The 22,111-nt window shown below is 50.9% G+C and overlaps 1 protein-coding gene across 1 annotated transcript in view; it reads left to right on the forward strand.

The window, feature by feature from the left end:
• Positions 1-21,695, forward strand: part of LOC119974246 (dual specificity tyrosine-phosphorylation-regulated kinase 1A-like) — a 31,767-nt gene extending 10,072 nt beyond the window's left edge. Inside the window, exons 2-9 of the mRNA XM_038813015.1 lie at positions 2,221-2,409; positions 3,169-3,316; positions 4,235-4,521; positions 7,122-7,268; positions 7,358-7,498; positions 9,084-9,387; positions 13,994-14,097; positions 19,860-21,695. Of these exons, the coding sequence (XP_038668943.1) occupies positions 2,221-2,409; positions 3,169-3,316; positions 4,235-4,521; positions 7,122-7,268; positions 7,358-7,498; positions 9,084-9,387; positions 13,994-14,097; positions 19,860-20,384 (1,845 nt within the window). The 3' untranslated portion in view covers positions 20,385-21,695. The remainder of the gene's footprint in view (positions 1-2,220; positions 2,410-3,168; positions 3,317-4,234; positions 4,522-7,121; positions 7,269-7,357; positions 7,499-9,083; positions 9,388-13,993; positions 14,098-19,859) is intronic.
• The last annotated feature ends 416 nt before the right edge of the window (positions 21,696-22,111 follow it).

Here is a 22,111-nt window from a genome sequence, read left to right on the forward strand (position 1 = left end):
GAGGGAGTGAGGAGCGTCGGGATGGTAAGGGAGCGAGGAGCGTTGGGAGGGTGAGGAAGCGAGGAGCGTCGGGAGGGTGAGGGAGCGAGGTGCGTCGGGAGAGTGGGGGAGCGAGGAGCGTCAGGACGGTGGGGGAGCGAGGAGCATTGGGAGGATGAAGGAGCGAGGAGGGTGGGGGAGCGAGAGGCGTTGGAGGGTGGGGGAGCGAGGGGCGTTGGAGGGTGGGTGAGCGAGGGGCGTTGGGAGAATGAGGGAGAAAGGAGCGTTGGGAGAGTGAGGGAGCGAGGTGCTTTGGGAGGGTGAAGGAGCGAGGAGGGTGGGGGAGCGAGGGGCGTTGGAGGGTGGGGGAGCGAGGGGCGTTGGAGGGTGGGTGAGTGAGGGGCGTTGCAGTGTGGGTGAGTGAGGGGCGTTGGAGGGTGGGGGAGCGAGGGGCGTTTTGGAGGGTGGGGGAGCGAGGCGCGTTGGGTGGATGAGCGAACGAGGAGCGTTGGGAGGGTGAGGGAGCGAGGAGCATTGGGAGGGTGAGGGAGCGAGGAGCGTTGGCAGGGTGAGGGAGCGAGGAGCGTTGGCAGGGTGAGGGAGCGAGGAGGGTGAGGGGAGCGAGGTGCGTTGGGAGGGTGAAGGAGCTAGGATGGTGAGGGAGGGAGGAGCATTGGCAGGGTGAGGGAGCGAGGAATGTTGGGAGGGTGGGGGAGCGAGGAGGGTGGGGAAGCGAGGTGCGTCGAGAGGGAGCGTTGGGAGTGTGAGGGAGCGAGGAGTGTTGGGAGGGTGAGGGAGCGAGGAGGGTGAGGGAGCGAGGTGCGTTGGGAGGGTGAGGGAGGGTGGAGCATTGGCAGGGTGAGGGAGCGAGGAATGTTGGGAGGGTGGGTGAGCGAGGAGGGTGGGGGAGCAAGGAGCAATTTGGAGAATGAGGGAGAAAGGAGCGTTGGGAGAATGAGGGAGAAAGGAGCGTTGGGAGAGTGAGGGGAGCGAGGTGCTTTGGGAGGGTGAAGGAGCGAGGAGGGTGGGGGAGCGAGGGGCGTTGGAGGGTGGGGGAGCGAGGGGCGTTGGAGGGTGGGTGAGCGAGGGGCGTTGCAGTGTGGGTGAGTGAGGGGCGTTGGAGGGTGGGGGAGCGAGGGGCGTTTTGGAGGGTGGGGGAGCGAGGCGCGTTGGGTGGATGAGCGAACGAGGAGCATTGGGAGGGTGAGGGAGCGAGGAGCGTTGGCAGGGTGAGGGAGCGAGGAGCGTTGGGAGGGTGAAGGAGCTAGGATGGTGAGGGAGGGAGGAGCATTGGCAGGGTGAGGGAGCGAGGAATGTTGGGAGGGTGGGGGAGCGAGGAGGGTGGAGGAGCGTTGGGAGGGTGAGGGAGCGAGGAGAGTGGGGGAGCGAGGAGGGTGGGGAAGCGAGGTGCGTCGAGAGGGAGCGTTGGGAGTGTGAGGGAGCGAGGAGCGTTGGGAGGGTGAGGGAGCGAGGAGGGTGAGGGAGCGAGGTGCGTTGGGAGGGTGAGGGAGCTAGGATGGTGAGGGAGGGTGGAGCATTGGCAGGGTGAGGGAGCGAGGAATGTTGGGAGGGTGGGTGAGCGAGGAGGGTGGGGAGCAAGGAGCAATTTGGAGAATGAGGGAGAAAGGAGCGTTGGGAGGGTGAGGGAGAAGGGAGCGTTGGGAGGGTGTGGGAGCGAGGAGCATTGGGAGGGTGAAGGAGCAAGGAGGGTTGAGAGAGTGGGGGTGCGTTGGGAGGGTGGGGGTGCGAGTGGCGTGGGGGAGTGAGGGGCGTTGGATGGTGGGTGAGCGAGGGGCGTTGGAGGGTGGGTGAGCAAGAGGCGTTGGAGGGTGGGGGAGCGATGGGCGTTGGGAGGATGAGCGAACGAGGAGCGTTGGGAGGGTGAGGGGGCGAGGAGCATTGGGAGGATGAGCGAACGAGTAGCGTTGGGAGGGTGGCGCATTCAGAGGGCAGCTAGAGGAGGGCCCGGACAGAACTGAGCAAGAAACCATGGAGTTTCTTGGAATCCAGTTGAGCAATGGGGGAGGTGTTGAGAGTGCCCCCCCCCCCCCCCCCCCCCCCCCGTACCCCGCTGCTCACAGAAAATAGTGCAGGTGACAATATTGGCAAATGAACTATGGATTTGTCGTGGCCCATCAAAGGAGCGAGGAGGGCAGTTGTTAGTTGGTGTTGCTATACAATGTGCTTCTAACCCTTCCCTTCTGTGACTGTGAGCACCTCTTGTTCTCTGGAATTCCGCAGGTGTACTATGCCAAGAAGAAGCGTCGGGCACAACATGTTCCTCCAGATGATTCCAGCAACAAGAAGGAGCGGAAGATTTACAATGACGGTTACGATGATGATAACTATGACTACATTGTGAAGAATGGGGAGAAATGGATGGAGCGTTATGAGATAGACTCCCTGATCGGGAAGGGCTCCTTTGGACAGGTAACGGCGAGGAATTGGGAGCTCTCGGAGACCAGACTCAGTAAACGTACTGAAATATGGAACCGAGGCCCAGAGTGGGATTTCACATGGGGAATGATTAACCAGAGCTCCTGCTCCTGATTACTGAATGTGCACTGCGAAGTGGACAAGGGGCGAGTGACCAGTCTCCTTGGTGAACTACGAGGGGGGCGGCTCTTTTTCCCACTTCCCCACTTGTCCCTTTTGTTTCCCTGCAGCGTAAAACCTGCCTGACTAAACCTGAGCTCCACTAATCCTGTCCTGCCTGTCACCGCCTTGTCTAGTTATTCCCCTGCTTGCCAGCCCACTTTCTGGATGCTGATGGAAGCGTTCCTCTATACAATCCCTGGGATATTGGAAACCCCATGACTCCCATTTGAATTCCCACACAACATCCAGATAATCTGTTGTGCTGATTTAGTGCTCCGGCCTGTCTCCTTCGCCAACCCTTGTCATGGCTGGGAAATCCCTGTAAGCCTTGCTGCACTCCCCCTCTGCACTCCTCCTCTGCATTCTCCTCAAGCCTTCTGTCTCAGATTGCACAGCCCACTTTCCCGGCACTAACTTTCTGCCGTTGGCAAAAGAAGACCCCAAACCAACTGGGCTGTGTAAAATAATCCCCCGATGTCAGAGGCCTGTGCTTCCGACCCCATACCACCTAGCCCCTCATTGCTTTGTTCCAAAGGCAGCTCTATTCCTCCATAGCCTGTGGTTTACCCTCTCTCCATCTCCACCCTCTAGGTAGTGAAGGCCTACGATCACCAGGAGCAGGAATGGGTGGCAGTTAAGATCATCAAGAACAAGAAAGCCTTCCTGAATCAGGCCCAGATTGAACTGCGCCTTCTGGAGCTCATGAACAAACATGACACTGAGATGAAGTATTATATAGGTAAGAAGAGCCAGCAGCATCGAGTGGGGCGGCAGGGGGGTGGTAGCACCGGGGGGTAACGTTACTGAACCAATAAGCAGAGGCCTGGGCTAATGTCGCAGTGACATGAATTCAAATCCCACTACTTTAGCTGGGCAACTTGAATTCAGCGCGTTCCTATCTTGGAAATAAAATGATACCCTCATTAATAATGACTTTGAAACTACTGAATTATAATTGAAACCCACTTGTTCACCAATATCCATGAGGGAAGGAAATCTGTCCTTACCCAGTCTGGTCCGGATGTTAACTCCACAATCACAGCAACGTAGAAGTTACCTCCTGTTGTGGGGTGAAACTCCCCAGTGAAAAACAGGCGAAGAATTTATGTCTTGCATTTTTGAGCCCCAGAGCTTAGCAGAATGTAAATAAAACAGAAAATGTTGGAAATATCTGTGGAGCAAGAAACAGTTTAAAAAATTTTTTTAGAGTACCCAATTATTTTTTTTCCCCAATTAAGGGGCAATTTAGCATGGCCAATTCACCTACCCTGTACATCTTTTTGGGTTGTGGGGGTGAAACCCATGCAGACACAGGGAGAATGTGCAAACTCCACACGGACAGCGATCCAGGGCCGGGATTCGAACCCGGGTCCTCAGCGCCGCAGTCCCAATGCTAACCACTGCGCCACCATGCTGCCCTTAAAAACAGAGTTAACAGTTCTAACAGTTCCGAGTCAATGACCATGTGTCAGGACTGGAAAGCGTGAGAGCAGTGAAGAAATTTAAGTGAGCAGAGATAGTGGGAAAGGGAAAGAGAGGAAAGGTAGGTCAGTGATTGAGTGGACAGTGCGACAGAGCCAATGACAAAAAAAATCAATTTAATAGAAATTTTCTCTTTCTACGCTTGTAATCGCTGCCTCCTCTCCTCCCAACACAGTTCACTTGAAGCGACATTTCATGTTCCGGAACCATCTTTGCCTGGTTTTTGAGCTGCTCTCATACAACCTGTACGACCTGCTACGGAACACCAACTTCCGTGGAGTCTCCCTCAACCTGACCCGCAAGTTCGCCCAGCAGATGTGTACGGCTCTGCTCTTCCTGGCGACCCCTGAACTCAGCATCATCCACTGTGACCTCAAGCCAGAGAACATCCTGCTGTGCAACCCCAAGCGAAGTGCCATCAAGATTGTTGATTTCGGCAGCTCCTGCCAGCTGGGACAAAGAGTAAGAACACCACAACAATTCTCATTCCAATGGGACTGTGTGCGTGCGCGGACATATGTCTGTGTGTGTGAACGTCCATGCAGGTGCGATTGTGTCCGGGAGAATTGAGGGTGGTTTGGGGGATTTCTATATAGAATAACAGATACCCAGGAGTGAGTTACAGCCTGGAATCTTACAAAGGGTGCGGGGTGGTTTATATATAGAATAACTAATGTCGGGGAATGAGTTACAGACTCTAATCTAATCAAGGGGTTTGGGGTGAACAAAGAACAAAGAAAAGTACAGCACAGGAACAGGCCCTTCGGTCCTCCAAGCCCGTGCTGACCATGCTGCCCAACTAAATTACAATCTTCTACACTTCCTGGGTCCGTATCCCTCTATTCCCATCCTTTTCATGTATTTATCAAAATGCTCCTTAAATGCCACTATCATCCATGCTTCCACCACCTCCTCCGGCAGCGAGTTCCAAGCACCCATTATCCTCTGTGTAAAAAAAACTTGCCTCGTACATCTACTCTAAACCTTGTCCTCGCACCTTAAACCTATGCCCCCTAGTAATTGACCCCTCTACCCTGGGGAAAAGCCTCTGACGATCCACTCCGTCTATGCCCCTCATAATTTTGTAGACCTCTATCAGGCCGCCCCTCAACCTCCGTCATTCCAGTGAGAACAAACCGTTTATTCAACCGCTCCTCATAGCTAATGCCCTCCATACCAGGCAACATCCTGGTAAATCTCTTCTGCACCCTCTCTAAATCCTCCACATCCTTCTGGTAGTGTGGCGACCAGAATTGAACACAATATTCCAAGTGTGGCCTAACTAAGGTTCTGTACAGCTGCAACATGACTTGCCAATTCTTCTACTCAATGCCCCGGCCAATGAAGGTAAGCATGCCGTATGCCTTCTTGACTACCTTCTCCACCTGTGTTGCCCTTTTCAGTGACCTGTGGACCTGTACACCTAGATCTCTCTGACTTTCAATACTCTTTAGAGTTCTACCATTCACTGTATATTCCCTACCTGCATTAGACCTTCCAAAATGCATTACCTCACATGCGTCCGGATTAAACTCCATCTGCCATCTCTCCGCCCAAGTCTCCAAACAATCTAAATCCTGCTGTATCCTCTGACAGTCCTCATCGCTATCCGCAATTCCACCAACCTTTGTGTCGTCTGCAAACTTACTAATCAGACCAGTTACATTTTCCTCCAAATCATTTATATATACTACGAACAGCAAAGGTCCCAGCACTGATCCCTGCGGTACACCACTAGTCACAGCCCTCCAATTAGAAAAGCACCCTTCCATTGCTACTCTCTGCCTTCTGTGACCTAGCCAGTTCTGTATCCACCTTGCCAGCTCACCCCTGATCCCGTGTGACTTCACCTTTTGTACCAGTCTACCTTGAGGGACCTTGTCAAAGGCCTTACTGAAGTCCATATAGACAACATCCACTGCCCTACCTACATCAAACATCTTTGTGACCTCTTCGAAAAACTCTATCAAGTTAGTGAGACACGACCTCCCCTTCACAGAACCATGCTGCCTCTCACTAATACGTGGTTTATCTATACAGCAACCCAGGAATGAGTTAGAGACTGGAATCTAATCGAGGGGTTTGTGGGGTTTATATATTGAATAACAGATACCTGGGAGTGAGTTACGGACAGGAATCAGATAGAGACATTCAGGCAAGTTGATATATAAAAAACAGATACCAGGAGTCAGGGTGATTTATACATAGAATAACAGAAGGGCGCCAGGATGGCACAGTGGTTAGCACTGCTGCCTCACGGCACTGAGGACCCGGGCTCGATCCCAACCCCGGGTCACTGTCCATGTGGCGTTTGCACATTATCCCCATGTCTGCGTGTGTCTCACCCCACAATCCAAAAGATGTGCAGGTAGGTGAATTAGCCATGCTAAATTGCTCTTTAATTGGGAAAGGAAAAGAATTGGGTACTCTAAATTAATTTTAAATATATATAAAATAACAGATACCCAGGAGTGAGTTACAGACTGGAATCTACTTGAGGGGTTCGGGGTGGTTTATATATAGAATAACAGATACCCGGGAGTGAGTTACAGACTGGAATCTACTTGAGGGGTTTAGGGTGGTTTATATATAGAATAACAGGTACCCGGGAGTGAGTTACAGACTGGAATCTAATCGAGGGTCCAAGCTGGCTTATATATAGAATAACAGATAACCGGGAGTGAGTTACGGACTGGAATCTACTCGAGGGGTTTGAGGTGGTTTATATATAGAATAACAGATACCCGGGAGTGAGTTACAGACTGGAATCTACTCGAGGGGTTCAAGGTGGTTTATATATAGAATAACGGATACCTGGGAGCTGCCACGTTTGTCCTAGGTTTTGATTACTGTTGGAAGTCACGGTGTAGTTTGATAAATAATGGAAGCCTGTTACACCAGGGGCCACACTGTCGTGTCACCATAACAGTGTTGCTGGGCTATCAGGATGTCTGCAATCGGGTGCTTGAAAGTCTCCTCTTGCACAGCTTCTTCATGTCCAACCCAAACAGCCGTTGTTAAACACTGCAGCCTGCTGACCCAAGTTTGTTCGCTTCTCACAGATCTACCAGTACATCCAGAGCCGTTTCTATCGCTCTCCTGAAGTGCTGCTTGGTATGCCATATGACCTGGCCATTGACATGTGGTCACTGGGCTGTATCCTGGTGGAGATGCACACGGGTGAACCTCTCTTTAGTGGATCCAATGAGGTGAGATATTCTTCTCGATGGCTGTTTACTGTGTAGTCCTCACCACTGTTGATGCCTAATTCTTGTCTGTCGCTGGTTTTCCTCTTTAGGTAGATCAGATGAATAAGATAGTGGAGGTTGTCGGTTTTCCCCCCAGTCACATGCTGGAACACGCACCCAAAGCACGCAAGTACTTTGAGAAGCTCTCTGATGGACTGTGGGCCATGAAGAAAGTGAAGGATATGAAGAAGGTATGCCCATGGCACAGTTGGCACTTGGGCATTGTGAAAGCTCGTTTGTTGGACTGGTACCTGTCCTCACACAGACAGGGCCATCAGAACTCTGTGTGGAGTGCATGAATGGGGGAAGTCTCCAGAAAGCACTCTGACTATGTGTTTGGTCTGGTCTCGGAGAAGGGAAGGGGAAGAGACGAGATGGGTCCGCACAAAACATTTGAGTCGGACAACACTGGTCGAGTGCGAGGGGGAGAGTGCGTGTCGAGGGGGAGAGTTCACATCCAGTGTGAGGGGGGAGAGTGTGCGTCAAGGGTGAGTGGGAGAGTACGCCTCTGGGTGAGGGGGAATGCGCGTCTGGGTAAGGGGGAGTGCGCGTCTGGGCGAGGGGGGAGTGCGCGTCTGGGCGAGGGGGGAGTGCGCGTCTGGGCGAGGGGGGAGTGCGCGTCTGGGCGAGGGGGGAGTGCGCGTCTGGGCGAGGGGAGAGCACGCGTCTGGGCGAGGGGGGAGCGCGCGTCTGGGTGAGAGGGAGAGCGCGCGGCAAGGGAGGAAGGGGAGAGGGCATGGCGTGGGAAAAGGGGGAGAGTGCATGGGTGGGAGAGCAAGTGACCCGGGGAGAGTGCATGGGGGTGGGCAGGCGTTCAATTTGAGGAGGAGAGAGCACTGTGAGAGGGAGGGAGGAGGGGGAGAGCGCAAGTGGCAGGTTGCCCGGCATAGCCGATTGGGGAGAGCGGGAGGGGAAAAGTGAGCGTCGAGTGCGAGGTGGAGAGTGGGTGTCGTGTGAGAGGTGGAGAGCGCACTGTGAGAGGGACGGGGAAGAGTGAGCGTCGAATGCGAGGTGGAGAGCGCACTGCGAGAGGGAGGGGGAAAAGTGAGCGTCGAGTGCGAGGTGGAGAGCGTACAGCGAGAGGGTGGGGGAGAGTGAGCGTCGAGTGCAAGGTGGAGAGCGTACAGAGAGGGAGGAGGAAAGTGGGTTTTAAGTGCGAGGTGGAGAGAGAGGGAGGGGGAAGTGAGCGTCGAGTGTGAGTTGGAGAGCATACAGAGAGGAGGGGGAGAGTGAGCATTAAGTGCGAGGTGCAGAGTGGGCGTCGTCTGCACGGTGGAGAGCACACAGAGAGAGAGAGGTGGCGAGTGAGCGTCGAGTGTGAGATGGAGAGCGCACAGAGGAGGGGGAGAGTGAGCATCGAGTGCGAGGTGGAGAGCGTACAGAAAGGGAGGGAGAGAGTGAGCGTCAAGTGCGAGGTGAGAAGGAAAGAATCTCCCATATGTCAAGGGCCAGGGAGGGGGCAACCAAGCGTCGAGGGGAGATATTGGGACGGCACGCTTCGAAGAGGAGGGAGGAGGTCGGTACATGTCAAGGAGGAGGGAGTGCTGAAGGGAGTCCGTGCATGTTGAGGAGGGAGCAGAGCGACCCACATCAAAGGTGTGGGAGGGGATTGGTGCGCATTGAGGGGGAGGGTGTGGGCTGCCCCCTATAGGTGAGGGGGGTTTGACACTTGTCGAGGGGAGGGAGCGAGTCAGGTGCCACACGTTTGTATAGGGGAACAATGCAAAGGAATAAGAGCAGCTGTGATTGTGACTGGACCTTTTCATCTCTCCACAGGAATATAAAGCAGCCGCCTCCCGCAAACTCCACAACATCATTGGTGTTGAGACTGGGGGTCCCAACGGACGACGGGCAGGTGAACCTGGTCACACCCCCGCTGAGTACTTGAAGTTCAAGGACTTGATTTTGAGGATGCTGGACTATGATCCTAAAACGCGAATCACCCCTTTCTATGCACTTCAACACAACTTCTTCAAAAAGACGTTGGATGAAGGGACAAACACAAGTAATAGCATCTCAACCAGCCCTTCAGTGGAACACAGCCAGTCGGCCAGCACTGCCAGCTCCTTGTCCAGCTCAGGTACAGGTCACTGCCTTAATCCACCTTTCCTCACTGCCCTGATCCTCTTGCCCACTGCCATCCCTCCATCCACCATCCACTTTCCACAGCACGTGATTATCTTAATGCACTGGAGAGCACCGAATAAATCACCCCAGGTTCCTGCACCTGATCACTGTCCACTCATCCCTGCATTAGAGAGAGTAAATCAGCCAGGGCTCCTGCTCCTGATCACTGTCCAGTGATCCCTGGATTAGAGAGTAAATCAGCCAGGGTTCCTGCTCCTGATCACTGTTCAGTGATCCCTGGGTTAGAGAGAGTAAATCAGCCAGGGCTCCTGCTCCTGATCACTGTCCAGTGATCCCTGGATTAGAGAGAGGGAATTCAGCCAGGGTTCCTGCTCCTGATCACTGTCCAGTGATCCCTGGATTAGAGAGAGTAAATCAGCCAGGGTTCCTGCTCCTGATCACTGTCCGTGACCCCTGCGTTAGAGAGAGAGGGGAAATCAGCCAGCGTTCCTGCTCCTATCCCTGTCCACTGATCCTTGGGTTAGAGAGAGAGGAAATTAGTCAGGGTTCCTGCATCTGATCACTGTCCTGTGATCCCTGGGTTAGCGAGGGAGAGGGGAAATCAACCAGGGTTCCTGCTCCTGATCACTGTCCGTGATACCTGGATTAGAGTGAGAGGAAATCAGCCAGGGTTCCTGCTCCTGATCCCTGCATTAGATAGAAGAGAAATCAACTAGGGGGTCCTGCTCCTGACCACTGTCCAATGACTCTGTGTTAGAGAGAGGGAGGAGAAATCAGCCAGGGTTCCTGCTCCTGATCACTGTCCACTGATCCCTGGGTTGGAGAGAGACAAAATCAGCTAGGGTTCCTGCTCCTGATCACTGTCCACTGATCCCTGGGTTAGAGAGAAGAGAAATCAACTAGGGGGTCCTGCTCCTGACCACTGTCCAATGACTCCGTGTTAGAGAGAGGGAGGAGAAATCAGCCAGGGTTCCTGCTCCTGATCACTGTCCACTGATCGCTGGGTTAGAGAGAGCGGAAATCAGCCAGGGTTCCTGCTCCTGACAACTCAGCTCAGCAGTGTGTGTAAGGACAACAGGACTGATGCAGTTGCTGCGTACCTCATGAAGCCGTGCCTGGTGGATCTGTTGAAACTCGCCCCTTATATTTGACAGTGTACATGATCAGCATGGTCACTCTTGGAACCAATGATTCACCTGCACCAGGACAGGCACTACCAGCACCAGAAACCCAGACTTGTGGTCCACAAGCTTCCAGTTACAACTGTGTGATGAAAGAATTGCAGTTTGTCTCCAGCTCCTATCGTGGTGATTATATCCAGCCTGTTCAGCAACCTAGTCCCATTCTAGTCTACGGATCTATCATTACCTTTGTGTGACGTTTTCTGCTTATCATCATCCCCAACTTTACCCTTTGGCTTTTCATCCTCATTTGTGCTTATTGGTGGGGACAGGTCTGTCTCTGTATAACACTGGGATATAGTACCGTTGGGTACAGGTCTGTCTGTATAACACTGGGAGACACTACTAGTGGGGACAGGTCTGTCTCCGTATAACACTGGGGTACACTACTGGTGGGGACAGGTCTGTCTGTATAACACTAGGAGACACTACTGGTGGGGACAGGTCTGTCTCCGTATAACACTGGGGTACACTACTGGTGGGGACAGGTCTGTCTGTACAACACTAGGAGACACTACTGGTGGGGACAGGTCTGTCTCCGTATAACACTGGGGTACACTACTGGTGGGGACAGGTCTGTCTGTATAACACTAGGAGACACTATTGGTGGGGACAGGTCTGTCTCCGTATAACACTGGGGTACACTACTGGTGGGGACAGGTCTGTCTCCGTATAACACTGGGGTACACTACTGGTGGGGACAGGTCTGTCTGAATAACACTAGGAGACACTACTGGTGGGGACAGGTCTGTCTCCGTATAACACTGGGGTACACTACTGGTGGGGACAGGTCTGTCTCTGTATAACACTGGGATACACTACTGGTGGGGACAGTTCTGTCTCTGTATAACACTGGGGTACACTATTGGTGGGGCAGGTATGTCTCTGTATAACACTGGGGTACACTACTGGTGGGGACAGGTATGTCTCTGCATAACACTGGGGTACAGTACTGGCGGGGACAGGTCTGTCACTGTATAACACTGGGATACAGTACTGGTGGGGACAGGTCTGTCACTATAACACTGGGGTACACTACTGGTGGGGACAGGTATGTCTCTGTATAACACTGGGGTACACTATTGGTGGGGCAGGTCTGTCTCTGTATAACACGGGGATACAGTACTGGTGGGGACAGGTCTGTCTGTATAACACTGGGATACAGTACTGGTGGAGATTGGTCTGTCTCTGTATAACACTGGGAGACACTACTGGTGGGGACAGTTCTGTCTCTGTATAACACTGGGATACAGTACTGGTGGGGACAGGTCTGTCTCTGTATAACACTGGGATACAGTACTGGTGGGTTTGGTCTGTCTCTGTATAACACTGGGAGACACTACTGGTGGGGACAGGTCTGTCTCTGTATAACACTGGGATACAGTACTGGTGGGGACAGGTCTGTCTCTGTATAACACTGGGATACAGTACTGGTGGGGACAGGTCTGTCTGTATAACACTGGGATACAGTACTGGTGGGTTTGGTCTGTCTCTGTATAACACTGGGAGACACTACTGGTGGGGACAGGTCTGTCTCTGTATAACACTGGGATACAGTACTGGTGGGGACAGGTCTGTCTCTGTATAACACTGGGATACAGTACTGGTGGCGACAGGTCTGTCTCTATTACACTGGGAAAAACTACTGGGGACGGGTCTGTCACTATAACACTGGGGAAAAACTACTGCTGGGGTTGGTCTGTCACTATAACACTGGGGTACGGTACTGGTGGGGACAGGTCTGTCTCTTTAACGCTGGGGTGCACTACTTGTGGGGACAGGTCTCGCTGTATAACACTGGGATATGGTACTGGTGGGACATGTTTGTCACTGCATAACACTGAGGTACAGTACTGGTGGGAAGAGGTCTGTTACTGTAGAACACTGTTGTCCAATACTGGTAGGGACAGGTCTGTCTCTCTTTAACACTGGGGTACACTACTGGTGGGGATGGGCCTGTCTCTGTATAACACTGGGATACAGTACTGGTGGGGACAGGTCTGTCTCTCTCTTTAACACTGGGATACAGTACTGGTGGGGACAGGTTCTGTCACTGTATAAATCACCCCGATAAACTACTGGTGGGGACAGATCTGTCACTGTTAACACATTGATACACTACTGGTGTGGACACGGCTGTCGCTCTATAGAACAGGTATACTGTGTGCTGGTGGGTACAGGTCTGGATAACTATAACACTGGAGTGCAGGACTGGTGGGGCAGATCTGTCACTGTACAATGCTGGAGTACAGTAGTCGTGGGGACATACTGTCACTGCATAATACTCAGATACACTATTGGTGGGGGCAGGTCTCACTGTATAACACAGGTACAGTACTGGTAGGGACGCGTCTGTCATTGTATAATCTTTATTGTCACAAGTAGGCTTACATTAACACTGCAATGAATTACTGTCAAAAGACTCAAGTCGCCACATTCCGGTGCCCGTTTGAGTACATAGAGGTAGAATTCAGAATGTCCAAATTACCTAACAGCACATCTTTCGGGCCTTGTGGGAGGAAACCGGAGCACCCGGAAGAAACCCACGCAGACACGGGAAAAACGTGCAGATTGCACACAGTGACCCAAGCCGGGAATTGAACCTGGGACCCTGGCGCTGTGAAGCAACAGTGCTAACCACCGTGCCGCCCAGTATAACACTGGGGTACAGTACAGGTGGGGACAAGTGTGTTACTGTATAACACTCTAATACACTACTTGTGAGGTTGGGTCTGTCACTGCATCACGTGTGCTACGGGACAGGTGGGTGCAGGTCTGGCTGGGGTAGAGTACTGGTAGGGACGTGTCTGTCACTATAACACTGGGTGCAGTACTGGTAGGGACAGGTATGTCTTTATAACACAGGTACAGTACTGGTTGGGACATGTCTGTTGCTGTATAACACGGGTACAGTACTGATGGGGACAGGTCTGTCTGTATAACACGGGTACAGTACTGGTAGGGACAGGTATGTCTCTGTATAACACGGGTACAGTACTGATGGGGACAGGTCTGTCTCTGTATAACACGGGTACGGTACTGAATGGCTTGTTTGTAGGTATGTGTTTAAATAGTTTAATTGTCACATTGCGCTCAGTAATTGTTCTTGACTGATGATGCTTTGATTTTGGGCCATATATTTGTTTGAGGTATTGTATTGGTAATGATTTCAGTCCGGATTGTCAGTCCTGTCCTTTGGGCCTGTGTAACTGTTTGAATGTCTTGCTGCTTTTACATGGTGCCCCTGTCGGCTGGTTGCTGTGTACCTGCACTGTCTCTGTGTGCTGGATTTTTCAGTGTATTATTGTCTCTCTCCCTCTCTTTTACCTCTACCCCCCCCCCCCCCCCCCTCTCCACCCAAACAAGTACCTATTGCTGGGGTCTCCACTTCTAACCGTTGACCGTTCCTACTCTCAGGTGGCTCCAGTGGGTCTTCGAGTGACAACCAGAATCAGCGGTACACCAACCGATACTTCAACAGCACCGAGGTTCACACGGACTATGAAATGCACAGTCCACAGGTACGGATCCTCCGAACCTCTCGGCTCAGTGACCTAGCCTTTGATCAGTGCATGCTGGGGGATTGGGAGGGTCATGGGCCAGTGACAAATGGTCCGTTTTAAAAACAAAAATCTCCTGGCCCTCAACACAGCACAGTATATGTGACACAATGAAGACACGCTGGCAACATCCTGGATCCGCTTAAAGCCAAAAGCAAAGATGCCTGCTCCCAGAGTGACGTCCAATTCATTCCTTCTGCAAGGTCCAACCCTACCTCCCTCCCCACATTCACTTGTCTTTCAGAAGTAACTCTTGTGTCTTTTCTTTGCTTCAATTCCGAGGTCTTGATTGTATTCACTAGTTGGTTGGTGTGAAGAGGTAAAGTGTTTGTGCAGAGAGGGGGCTGTGTGTCACAGATCTTTGTGAATCCCCATCTTTTTATCTTGTTTGTAAAGGCAGTGATTGTGACCCATGTGACTGAGTTGGCTGTGTAGTATATATGTGTCTGTGCGTGTATGTGTGTCTGTGCATATATATGTGTGTCTGCGTGTATATATGTGTGTCTAGCACTGCTGCCTCATGGCATCTAGGACCCGGATTCGATCCCGGTCCCGGGTCACTGTCTGTGTGGAGTTTGCACATTCTCTCTTGTCTGCGTGGGTCTCAACTCCGCAACCCAATGATGTGCAAGTTAGATGGATTGGCCATGCTAAATTGCCCTTAATTGGGAAAGAAATGAATTGGGTACTTTAAATTGTTATTTAAACAATGTGTTTCTGTGTATATATGTGGCTGTGCGTGTATATAAATGGCTGTGCGTGTATACATGTGTCTGTGCGTGTATACATGTGTCTGTGCGTGTATACATGTGTCTGCGTGTATATATGCGTCTGCGCATTAATGTGTCTGCGCGTATATATGTGTCTGCATGTTTGTCTATACGTGTGGGCATGTGTTTCAGTGTATATGTATGTGTCTCAGTGTATACTTGTCTGAATATGTGTGTGTATGCGTGCACGTGTCTGTAATGCTGTATGTTTGCCTGCGTGTATCGTTTGTCACACACTCCTCACGTTTTGGCTTCAGCTATTGGCTAACTCCCTGACCAGCTGAGCCAGTGTGCTGCTATACCCGCTGTGTTGTCCAACCTCCTGGGGCTACGTTGTTCTCGTGTATGAAGTTGGTTTAATTGCTGCGACTTTCTGAGAGGGCTATCGAGAGTCCATTGACCCCTCGTGTGTCTTCATCTGTGTCTCCAGTTGAACTGAATTGGTCTCTCCATACTGGAGCTGCATTGAGACCCCTCGAAAGTAATGCTTTCCATTCACAGTTGGGTCATTCTGGTTCCAGCAGTGAGCCCTGAGCAGGAGCACCTCTACTCCTCCTCTGGATAAGAAGACGAGGGCCCTACCCCACCCTCCAGCTTCAGATGGACGCAGGCTACAGGACATGTGGAGCAATGTCCCGGCGATGTGCTTTGCTGACGTTTCTCGCTGCTTCACCTCCCTGCTGTCAATCCAATTACCTTCGGTATTCGCTCCCAGGACAGGACCACCATCCCATCCCCAACCTCCTCCAGCAAAAGAATCCACCTTTGAAGAAGGGAGCAAGTTTACTAAACCAGAAGAAGCAGGAAGTGGTGACTGGACTCTGAGGAAGCAACAGTAATAGGGCTGGCAATGGGACTAGCTAGGTAGCTCTTTCAGGAGCTGGAGCAGACATGATGGACAGAATGGCCTCCTTCTGTGTTGTAAAATTCTATGATTCTATTTACAGGAAATGGGTGCCCCTGGTTGGGCCCGGCATTTATTGCCCATTCTCGAAATGCCCCTTGAGAAGGTGATGGTGAGCTGCCTTCATGAACCCAGTGCAGTCTTTGTGATGTAGCTATACCCACAGTGCTGTTAGGGAGGGAGTTGCGGGATTTTGACCCAGCGCCAGTGAAAGAACGACAATATATTTCCAAGTTGTGCATGCGGTGTGTGGCGCAGTGGATAGCCCTGGGACTGCGGCGCTGAGGACCTGGGTTCAAATCCCGGCCCTGGGCCACTGTCCGTGTAGAGTTTGCACATTCATGTCTGCGTGGGTTTTGCCCCCACAACCCAAAGAAGTGCAGGTTAGGTGGATTGGCTACGCTAAATTGCCCCTGAAATGGAAAGAATAATTGGGTACTCTAAATTTATATTTTAAAAATGTATATATTTCCAAGTCGTGATGGTGTGTGACTTGGAGGGGAACCTCCAGGTAGTGGTGTTCCCAGGTATCTGCTGTTCTTGTCCTTCTAGGGGGTGGAGGTCATGGGTTTGGAAGGTGCTGCCTAAGGAGCCTCGGTGTGTTGCTGCAGTGCATCTTGTAGATGGTGCACACTACTTTCACTGTGCGCGGGGGTGAAGGGAGTGAATGTTTGTGGATTGGATGTCAATCAAGCGGGGCAGCCCTATCCTGGATGAGCTCCTTGAGTGTTGCAAGTGGAGAGTATTCAATCACACTCCTGACTTGTGCCTTGTAAGTGGTGGACAGACTTTGGAGAGTCAGGCGGTGAGTTATTCGCCGCAGGATTCTCAGCTTCTGAGTTGCTTTTATAGCCACAGTATTAATATGGCTGGGTCCAGTTCAGTTTCTGGTCAATGGTAACACTCAGGGTATTGGAGGATTGAGGGTTACAGAGCCATGGTGAGTAGATAGAGATAAGAGACAGATCAGCCATTATGATAGAATGGTGAACAGGCTCAAGGGGCTAAATAGGTTCCATCTGTTTGTGTAACAGGCTCGAGGGACTGAAAGTTCCTGTTCCTGTGTAACAGGCTCGAGGGACTGAATGTTCCTGTTCCTGTGTAACAGGCTTGAGGGGGCTGAATGGGCGTCCTCCTGTTCTTGTGTAGCAGGTTTGGGGGGCTGAATGGGCCTCCTCCTGTTCCTGTGCAACAGGCTCAAAGGGCTGAATGGGCCTCCTTCTGTTCCTTTATAACCGCCTCAAGGGGGCTCAATGGGCCTCTTCTTGTTCCTGTGTAACAGGCACAAAGAGTTGAATGGGCATCCTCGTTTTCCCATTCAGCTGTACGAGCCATCAAACTTGGAATCACAGAATTGGTACGGGGCAGGAGGCCATTCTGTCCATCGCGTCTGTGCAGGCTCTTCAAACGAGCATCCTGACTTAGTGTTGTTCCCCTGCCTTTTCCCCGGACCCCCTGAACATTGTTTCAAGTCAGATAATCATCTGATGCCCTCTCGAGTGCCTCGATTGAACTTCCTCCAACACACTTCCAGGCTGTGCATTCCAGACCTCAACCACCCGCTGTGTGAAAAAATTTATTGTCGCATTTCATTTGCTTTTGAAAATCACTTTGAATTCTGTGCCTCTCGTTTTTGATCCTTTTACGAGCAGGAACAGTTTCTCTCAGGGCAGCACGGTGGTGCAGTGGTAGCACTGCAGTCTCATGGCACCGAGGTCCCAGATTCGATCCCGGCTCTGGGTCACTGTCCGTGTGGAGTTTCTACATTCTCCCCGTGTTTGCGTGGGTTTTGCCCCCACAACCCAAAGATGTGCAGGGTAGGTGGATTGAACAAGCTAAATTGCCAAAAATGAATTGGGTACTCTAAAATTTATATTTTTAAAAAATAAAGAAAAAGGAACAGTTTCTCCCTATTGACTCTGTCCAGCCTCCTTATGATTTTGAACATCTGTATCGAATCTCCTCTTAGCCTCCTTCTCTCCAGTCCATCCGCATTACTGAAGTTTCTCTTTCCTGGGACCATTGTTGTAAACCTCCTCTGAACTCTCTCCAATGTCTTCACATCCTTCTTTTAGTATGGAGCCCAGAACTGTGCACAATATTCCAGCTGAGGTCTAACTATTTTACAAGTTCAATACAACCTCTTTGCTCTTGTACTCGATCTGGGTCCCTGTTAATAAATCCCAGAATACTATCTGCTTTATTAACTGCACTCTCCACCTGTCCTGTCACCTTCAATGATCTCTGCACAGACACACCAGGTCCCTCTAACTCCTGCTCCCCTTTAAGAATTTTACCCATTATTTTATATTGTCTCTCCATGTTCTTCCTACCAAAATGCATAATCTCGCACTTCTCCGCATTGAACTTCATCTGTTTTTTCTTTATTCATTTATGGGATGCGGGCGTCGCTGCGTCAACATTTACTGCCCATCCCAGAGAGCAATTAAGAGTCAACCACATTGCTATGGATCTGGAGTCACATGTTGACCAGACCAGATAAGGATGAGGACATTAGCGAACCAGATGTTTTTTTTTAACAAAAATTGACAATGCTTTAATAGTCATCATTAGACTTTTAATTCCGGATTTTTTTTACTGAATCCAGGTCCCCAGAGCATTACCCTGGGTCTCTGGATTACTAATCCAGCAACAGTGCCACTATGACACTGCCTCCCCTTTCTGTCACCTATTTTTTTTCCAATTAAGGGGCAATTTAGCGTGGTCAATCCACCTAACCTGCACATCTTTGCGTTGTAGGGTGAGACCCACACAGAGCCAGAGAGAATGTGCAAACTCCACACATACAGTGACCCAGAACCTGCAGTGCTAACGACTGCGCCACTGTGGTGTCCTATCTGTCACCTATCTGCCCACTCCACCAACTTGCCTGTGTCCTTTTAAAGTTCTACACTGGCATCTTTGCACTTTACAATACTTCCAAGTTTTGTGTAATCCACAAATTTTGAAATCGTCTCCTGCACACCAATATCTAGATCATTAACATATATGTCAGGAAAAGCAAGGGTCTAATACCAACCCCTGGGGAACAGCACTTCAAACCTTCATTCAGCCTGAAAAATATCCATTGACTCTTGCTTCCTATTACTCAGAAATTGTGTATCCACATTGCTGCTGTCCCTTTTATTCCATGAGCTATAATGTTTCTCCCAAGTCAGTTGTGTGGAACAGTATCAAATGTCTTCTTAAAGTCCATGTACACCACATCAACAGCATTACCCTCATTTACCCTCTCTGTTACCTCTTCAGAAACTGCTGTAAGTTAGCAAACAAGATTTAACTTTAGAAATCCACGCTGACTCTTCCTAACCAACCCACAATTATCCATGTGACTACTCATTCCATCCCGAATAATTGTTTGTTGAAGCTTACCCATCGCTGATGTTAAACTAACTGGTCTGCAATTACTGGATTCATCCTTACAAACCTTTTTGAACATTATGCAATTTTCCAGCCCTCTGGTACCGTTCAGGAGAGTAGAGAAGACTCTCTAATGGGGGGATCACTGAACAGTGATCAGGAGCAGGAACCCTGGCTGATTTCCTCTCTCTCTCTCTCTAAGCCAGGATCATTGGTCAGTGATCAGTTGCTGGAACCCTGGCTGATTTCCTCTCTCTCTCTAACCCGGGATCATTGGTCAGTGATCAGGTGCTGGAACCCTGGTTGATTTCCTTTCTCTCTCTCTCTCTAATCGAGAGATCACTACACAGCAATCAGGAGCTGGACGTTGATCAGGAGCAGGAACCGTGGCTGATTTCCCCTCTCTCTAACCCATGGATCACTGGACAGTGATCAGGAACAGGAACCCTGGCTGATTTCCCCTCTCTCCCTCTAACTCAGGGGTCAATCAGGAGAACAGTTGCTGCGACCACCCTGAATTGAGAGCTGTTTACCCAGTGTACAGAGAAGTTTTGAGTGAGATCTGGAAACTGTAACGAGTGTGCCTTTGATTTGAGCTGGGCACCAATAGTTGGTGGTTTAGCTGACTGCACTGACGATGCTGATGTTGCTGTTTTCTGTCCTTGCAGGTTCCACCGCCTTCAGTGCCACAGCAGCAGGTACTGCGCCTGTGGACCAGCGGCGACACGCCAACCAGAAGCAGCAGCGATCTGTACCCCCCGCTGCTTCCTCACCCCGTGACTGGGGCTCCACAGCAGCACCTCCAAGGTAACGAGCACCATCTCTACTGCCATGGGAGCGCCAGGGTGCCACAGCAGCACCAGTACCATCATCATCATCACCACCACCAACACCACCATCGCCAGCTGCTGTCCGGCTCCCCACCGCTGGCACCCGAGCCTGCTGCCTCTGCCCACGCCTTCCTCCTCCTCTCCCCCCAGAGTCCGGACTCCACTCAGCGAGTATCCTCGGGTTTGCACCTTCGGACTAGGACAGCCATGCCTGTGCACAGCCTGTACCCACCTTCTGCTGCCCCAGGCCCTGGGACTGAGAGCACGCCCAGGGGTCCCAGGCAGCTCCGCTCCAGACCCGAAGCAGACAGCACGCCGATGATGGCCTTCTGTCCTCAGCAAAGCTCAGCAGCCACTTCCTGATGATAACTTAATGGAGATAAAAGCAAATTCTATATATTATATAAAAGATGGAAATGAATAAAGCCATAACATTGACCAAGTGCTGCATGGGTCAAGAGTGAGGGGGATTGGGGGTGTGCTCAAGCGAGGGACAGTGAGTATTTCACTGCAATTTGCTATTCTGGGCAGAGCTGTCATTGTACATTTGTTTTCTCTTATTTATTTAATAGTCTGTGCCAGAGCTTATAAGGACTTTGATGTTTTTTTTTGCTGAAGAAATGTGGAGTTTCTAATACCGGTGTCTCCAGGAATTGGTCTCATGTCTCTCGCTTTCTGCACCTTGTTTCTCACTCTTGCTCCTTTTTTTGAAAATTCTGGCATGCTTTCTCCCTCACACACACTCTCACCCTGGCTTGCTCTCTCACACATACTCCTGCTCTCTAGCTTCTCTCACTCTAGCTTGCTCTCTCGTTCTCTCATGCTTTCTCACACACTCACTCTTTCTCACACTTGCTCTTACACTCACTTGCTCTCTCTGCCTCTCTAGATTTAATTGTTATTTTCCCTGTTCCCAACACTGGTGCAAAGCAACTTTATTGAAGTGATGTAAACACACAGAAGGTCGTGTTCCTGGAATCCCTCTGCTTCTCTTTTTCTCCCAGGATGATCAATGAAGTAAAAGCTTTCTGGTGGATTTGTCAGAGCACGCGCACATATTTCTCGTGTTCGCTCTCTCTCATTCCATCTCTCTTCCCTCCCTCCGCCTGTCAATCCTCCCAATTTCTCCTACAGCTGCCTCTTTCTCCCACTTTTTCTGTGAACGCTGCCAATCCTCTCCTTACCTCTCCCACATTCTCTGTGGCTTGAGCTCATCCTTTCCTGCAGGTACCATTAACACTACAGTGACTGCTGTTTATTTCATTAGAGTTGGTTTTTGTGTGTGTGCGCGTGTACAGGATTGTGGAGCTCCTGGCTGCAGTACCTCTCCATTTCTACAGCTTCTGGAGACTGCTTGTGCCTCTCTATGGCCCTTCCTGCTTGAGCCACAGGGCGATGTGGAGAACATGGGAATCACAGTCATAGCATTCAGTATTAAAGGCAGCCAAATCGCTCCGAGTCCATGTTCCACACAGCCACACGTGCTGTGTGGGGGCTGCAGTTATGACAAAGACTCTTGAGGGCAGGATATTTTTTTTTAAACGCTGGCCAGGGCGGGGGGAGGAATGAAAAAGCATTAGTTTCAGAGCATAGTGACAATTAGCTTTTGTCTTTTTTTTAATTTATTGTACCAAAGACTGTCTCGAGGTATGAGTGGGAAATGTGTGACGAAGTGGGGAGGGTGGGAGGGGCAAACGTGTACAGCATTTTAAATTTGTCTTTCAAAATGTCTTTTTTTTTCCTAACACTTTGTTTTAAAAATATATAAAAATGCCGGTGATTGTACAATCTCATTTGTGTTTGCTGAAGGAGCCAGCAATCTGCTTGGTGTGTGTGTGTGTGTGTGTGTCTGATCCAGACTTAGCCACTTCTGGAAAGAGATGGCTAGAATTCAGTGGCCTGCGGTAAGTTTGAAGACTCCAATCAGCCGCTCCTCAGTAGCTTTAACACACTGTCGCTGTCAGACGGTCAGTATCAAGGGAGCACCAGGCCGTGAGAGGGTCAGTACCGAGGGAGTGGCTACACTGTCATACTTCATCTGGGTTGTAATCACACTGCTGTCTGTGGGATCTTGCTGTATGTGAATTGGA

This window comes from Scyliorhinus canicula, chromosome 12, assembly GCF_902713615.1.
Source record: "Scyliorhinus canicula chromosome 12, sScyCan1.1, whole genome shotgun sequence".
Classification (NCBI taxonomy): domain Eukaryota; kingdom Metazoa; phylum Chordata; class Chondrichthyes; order Carcharhiniformes; family Scyliorhinidae; genus Scyliorhinus; species Scyliorhinus canicula.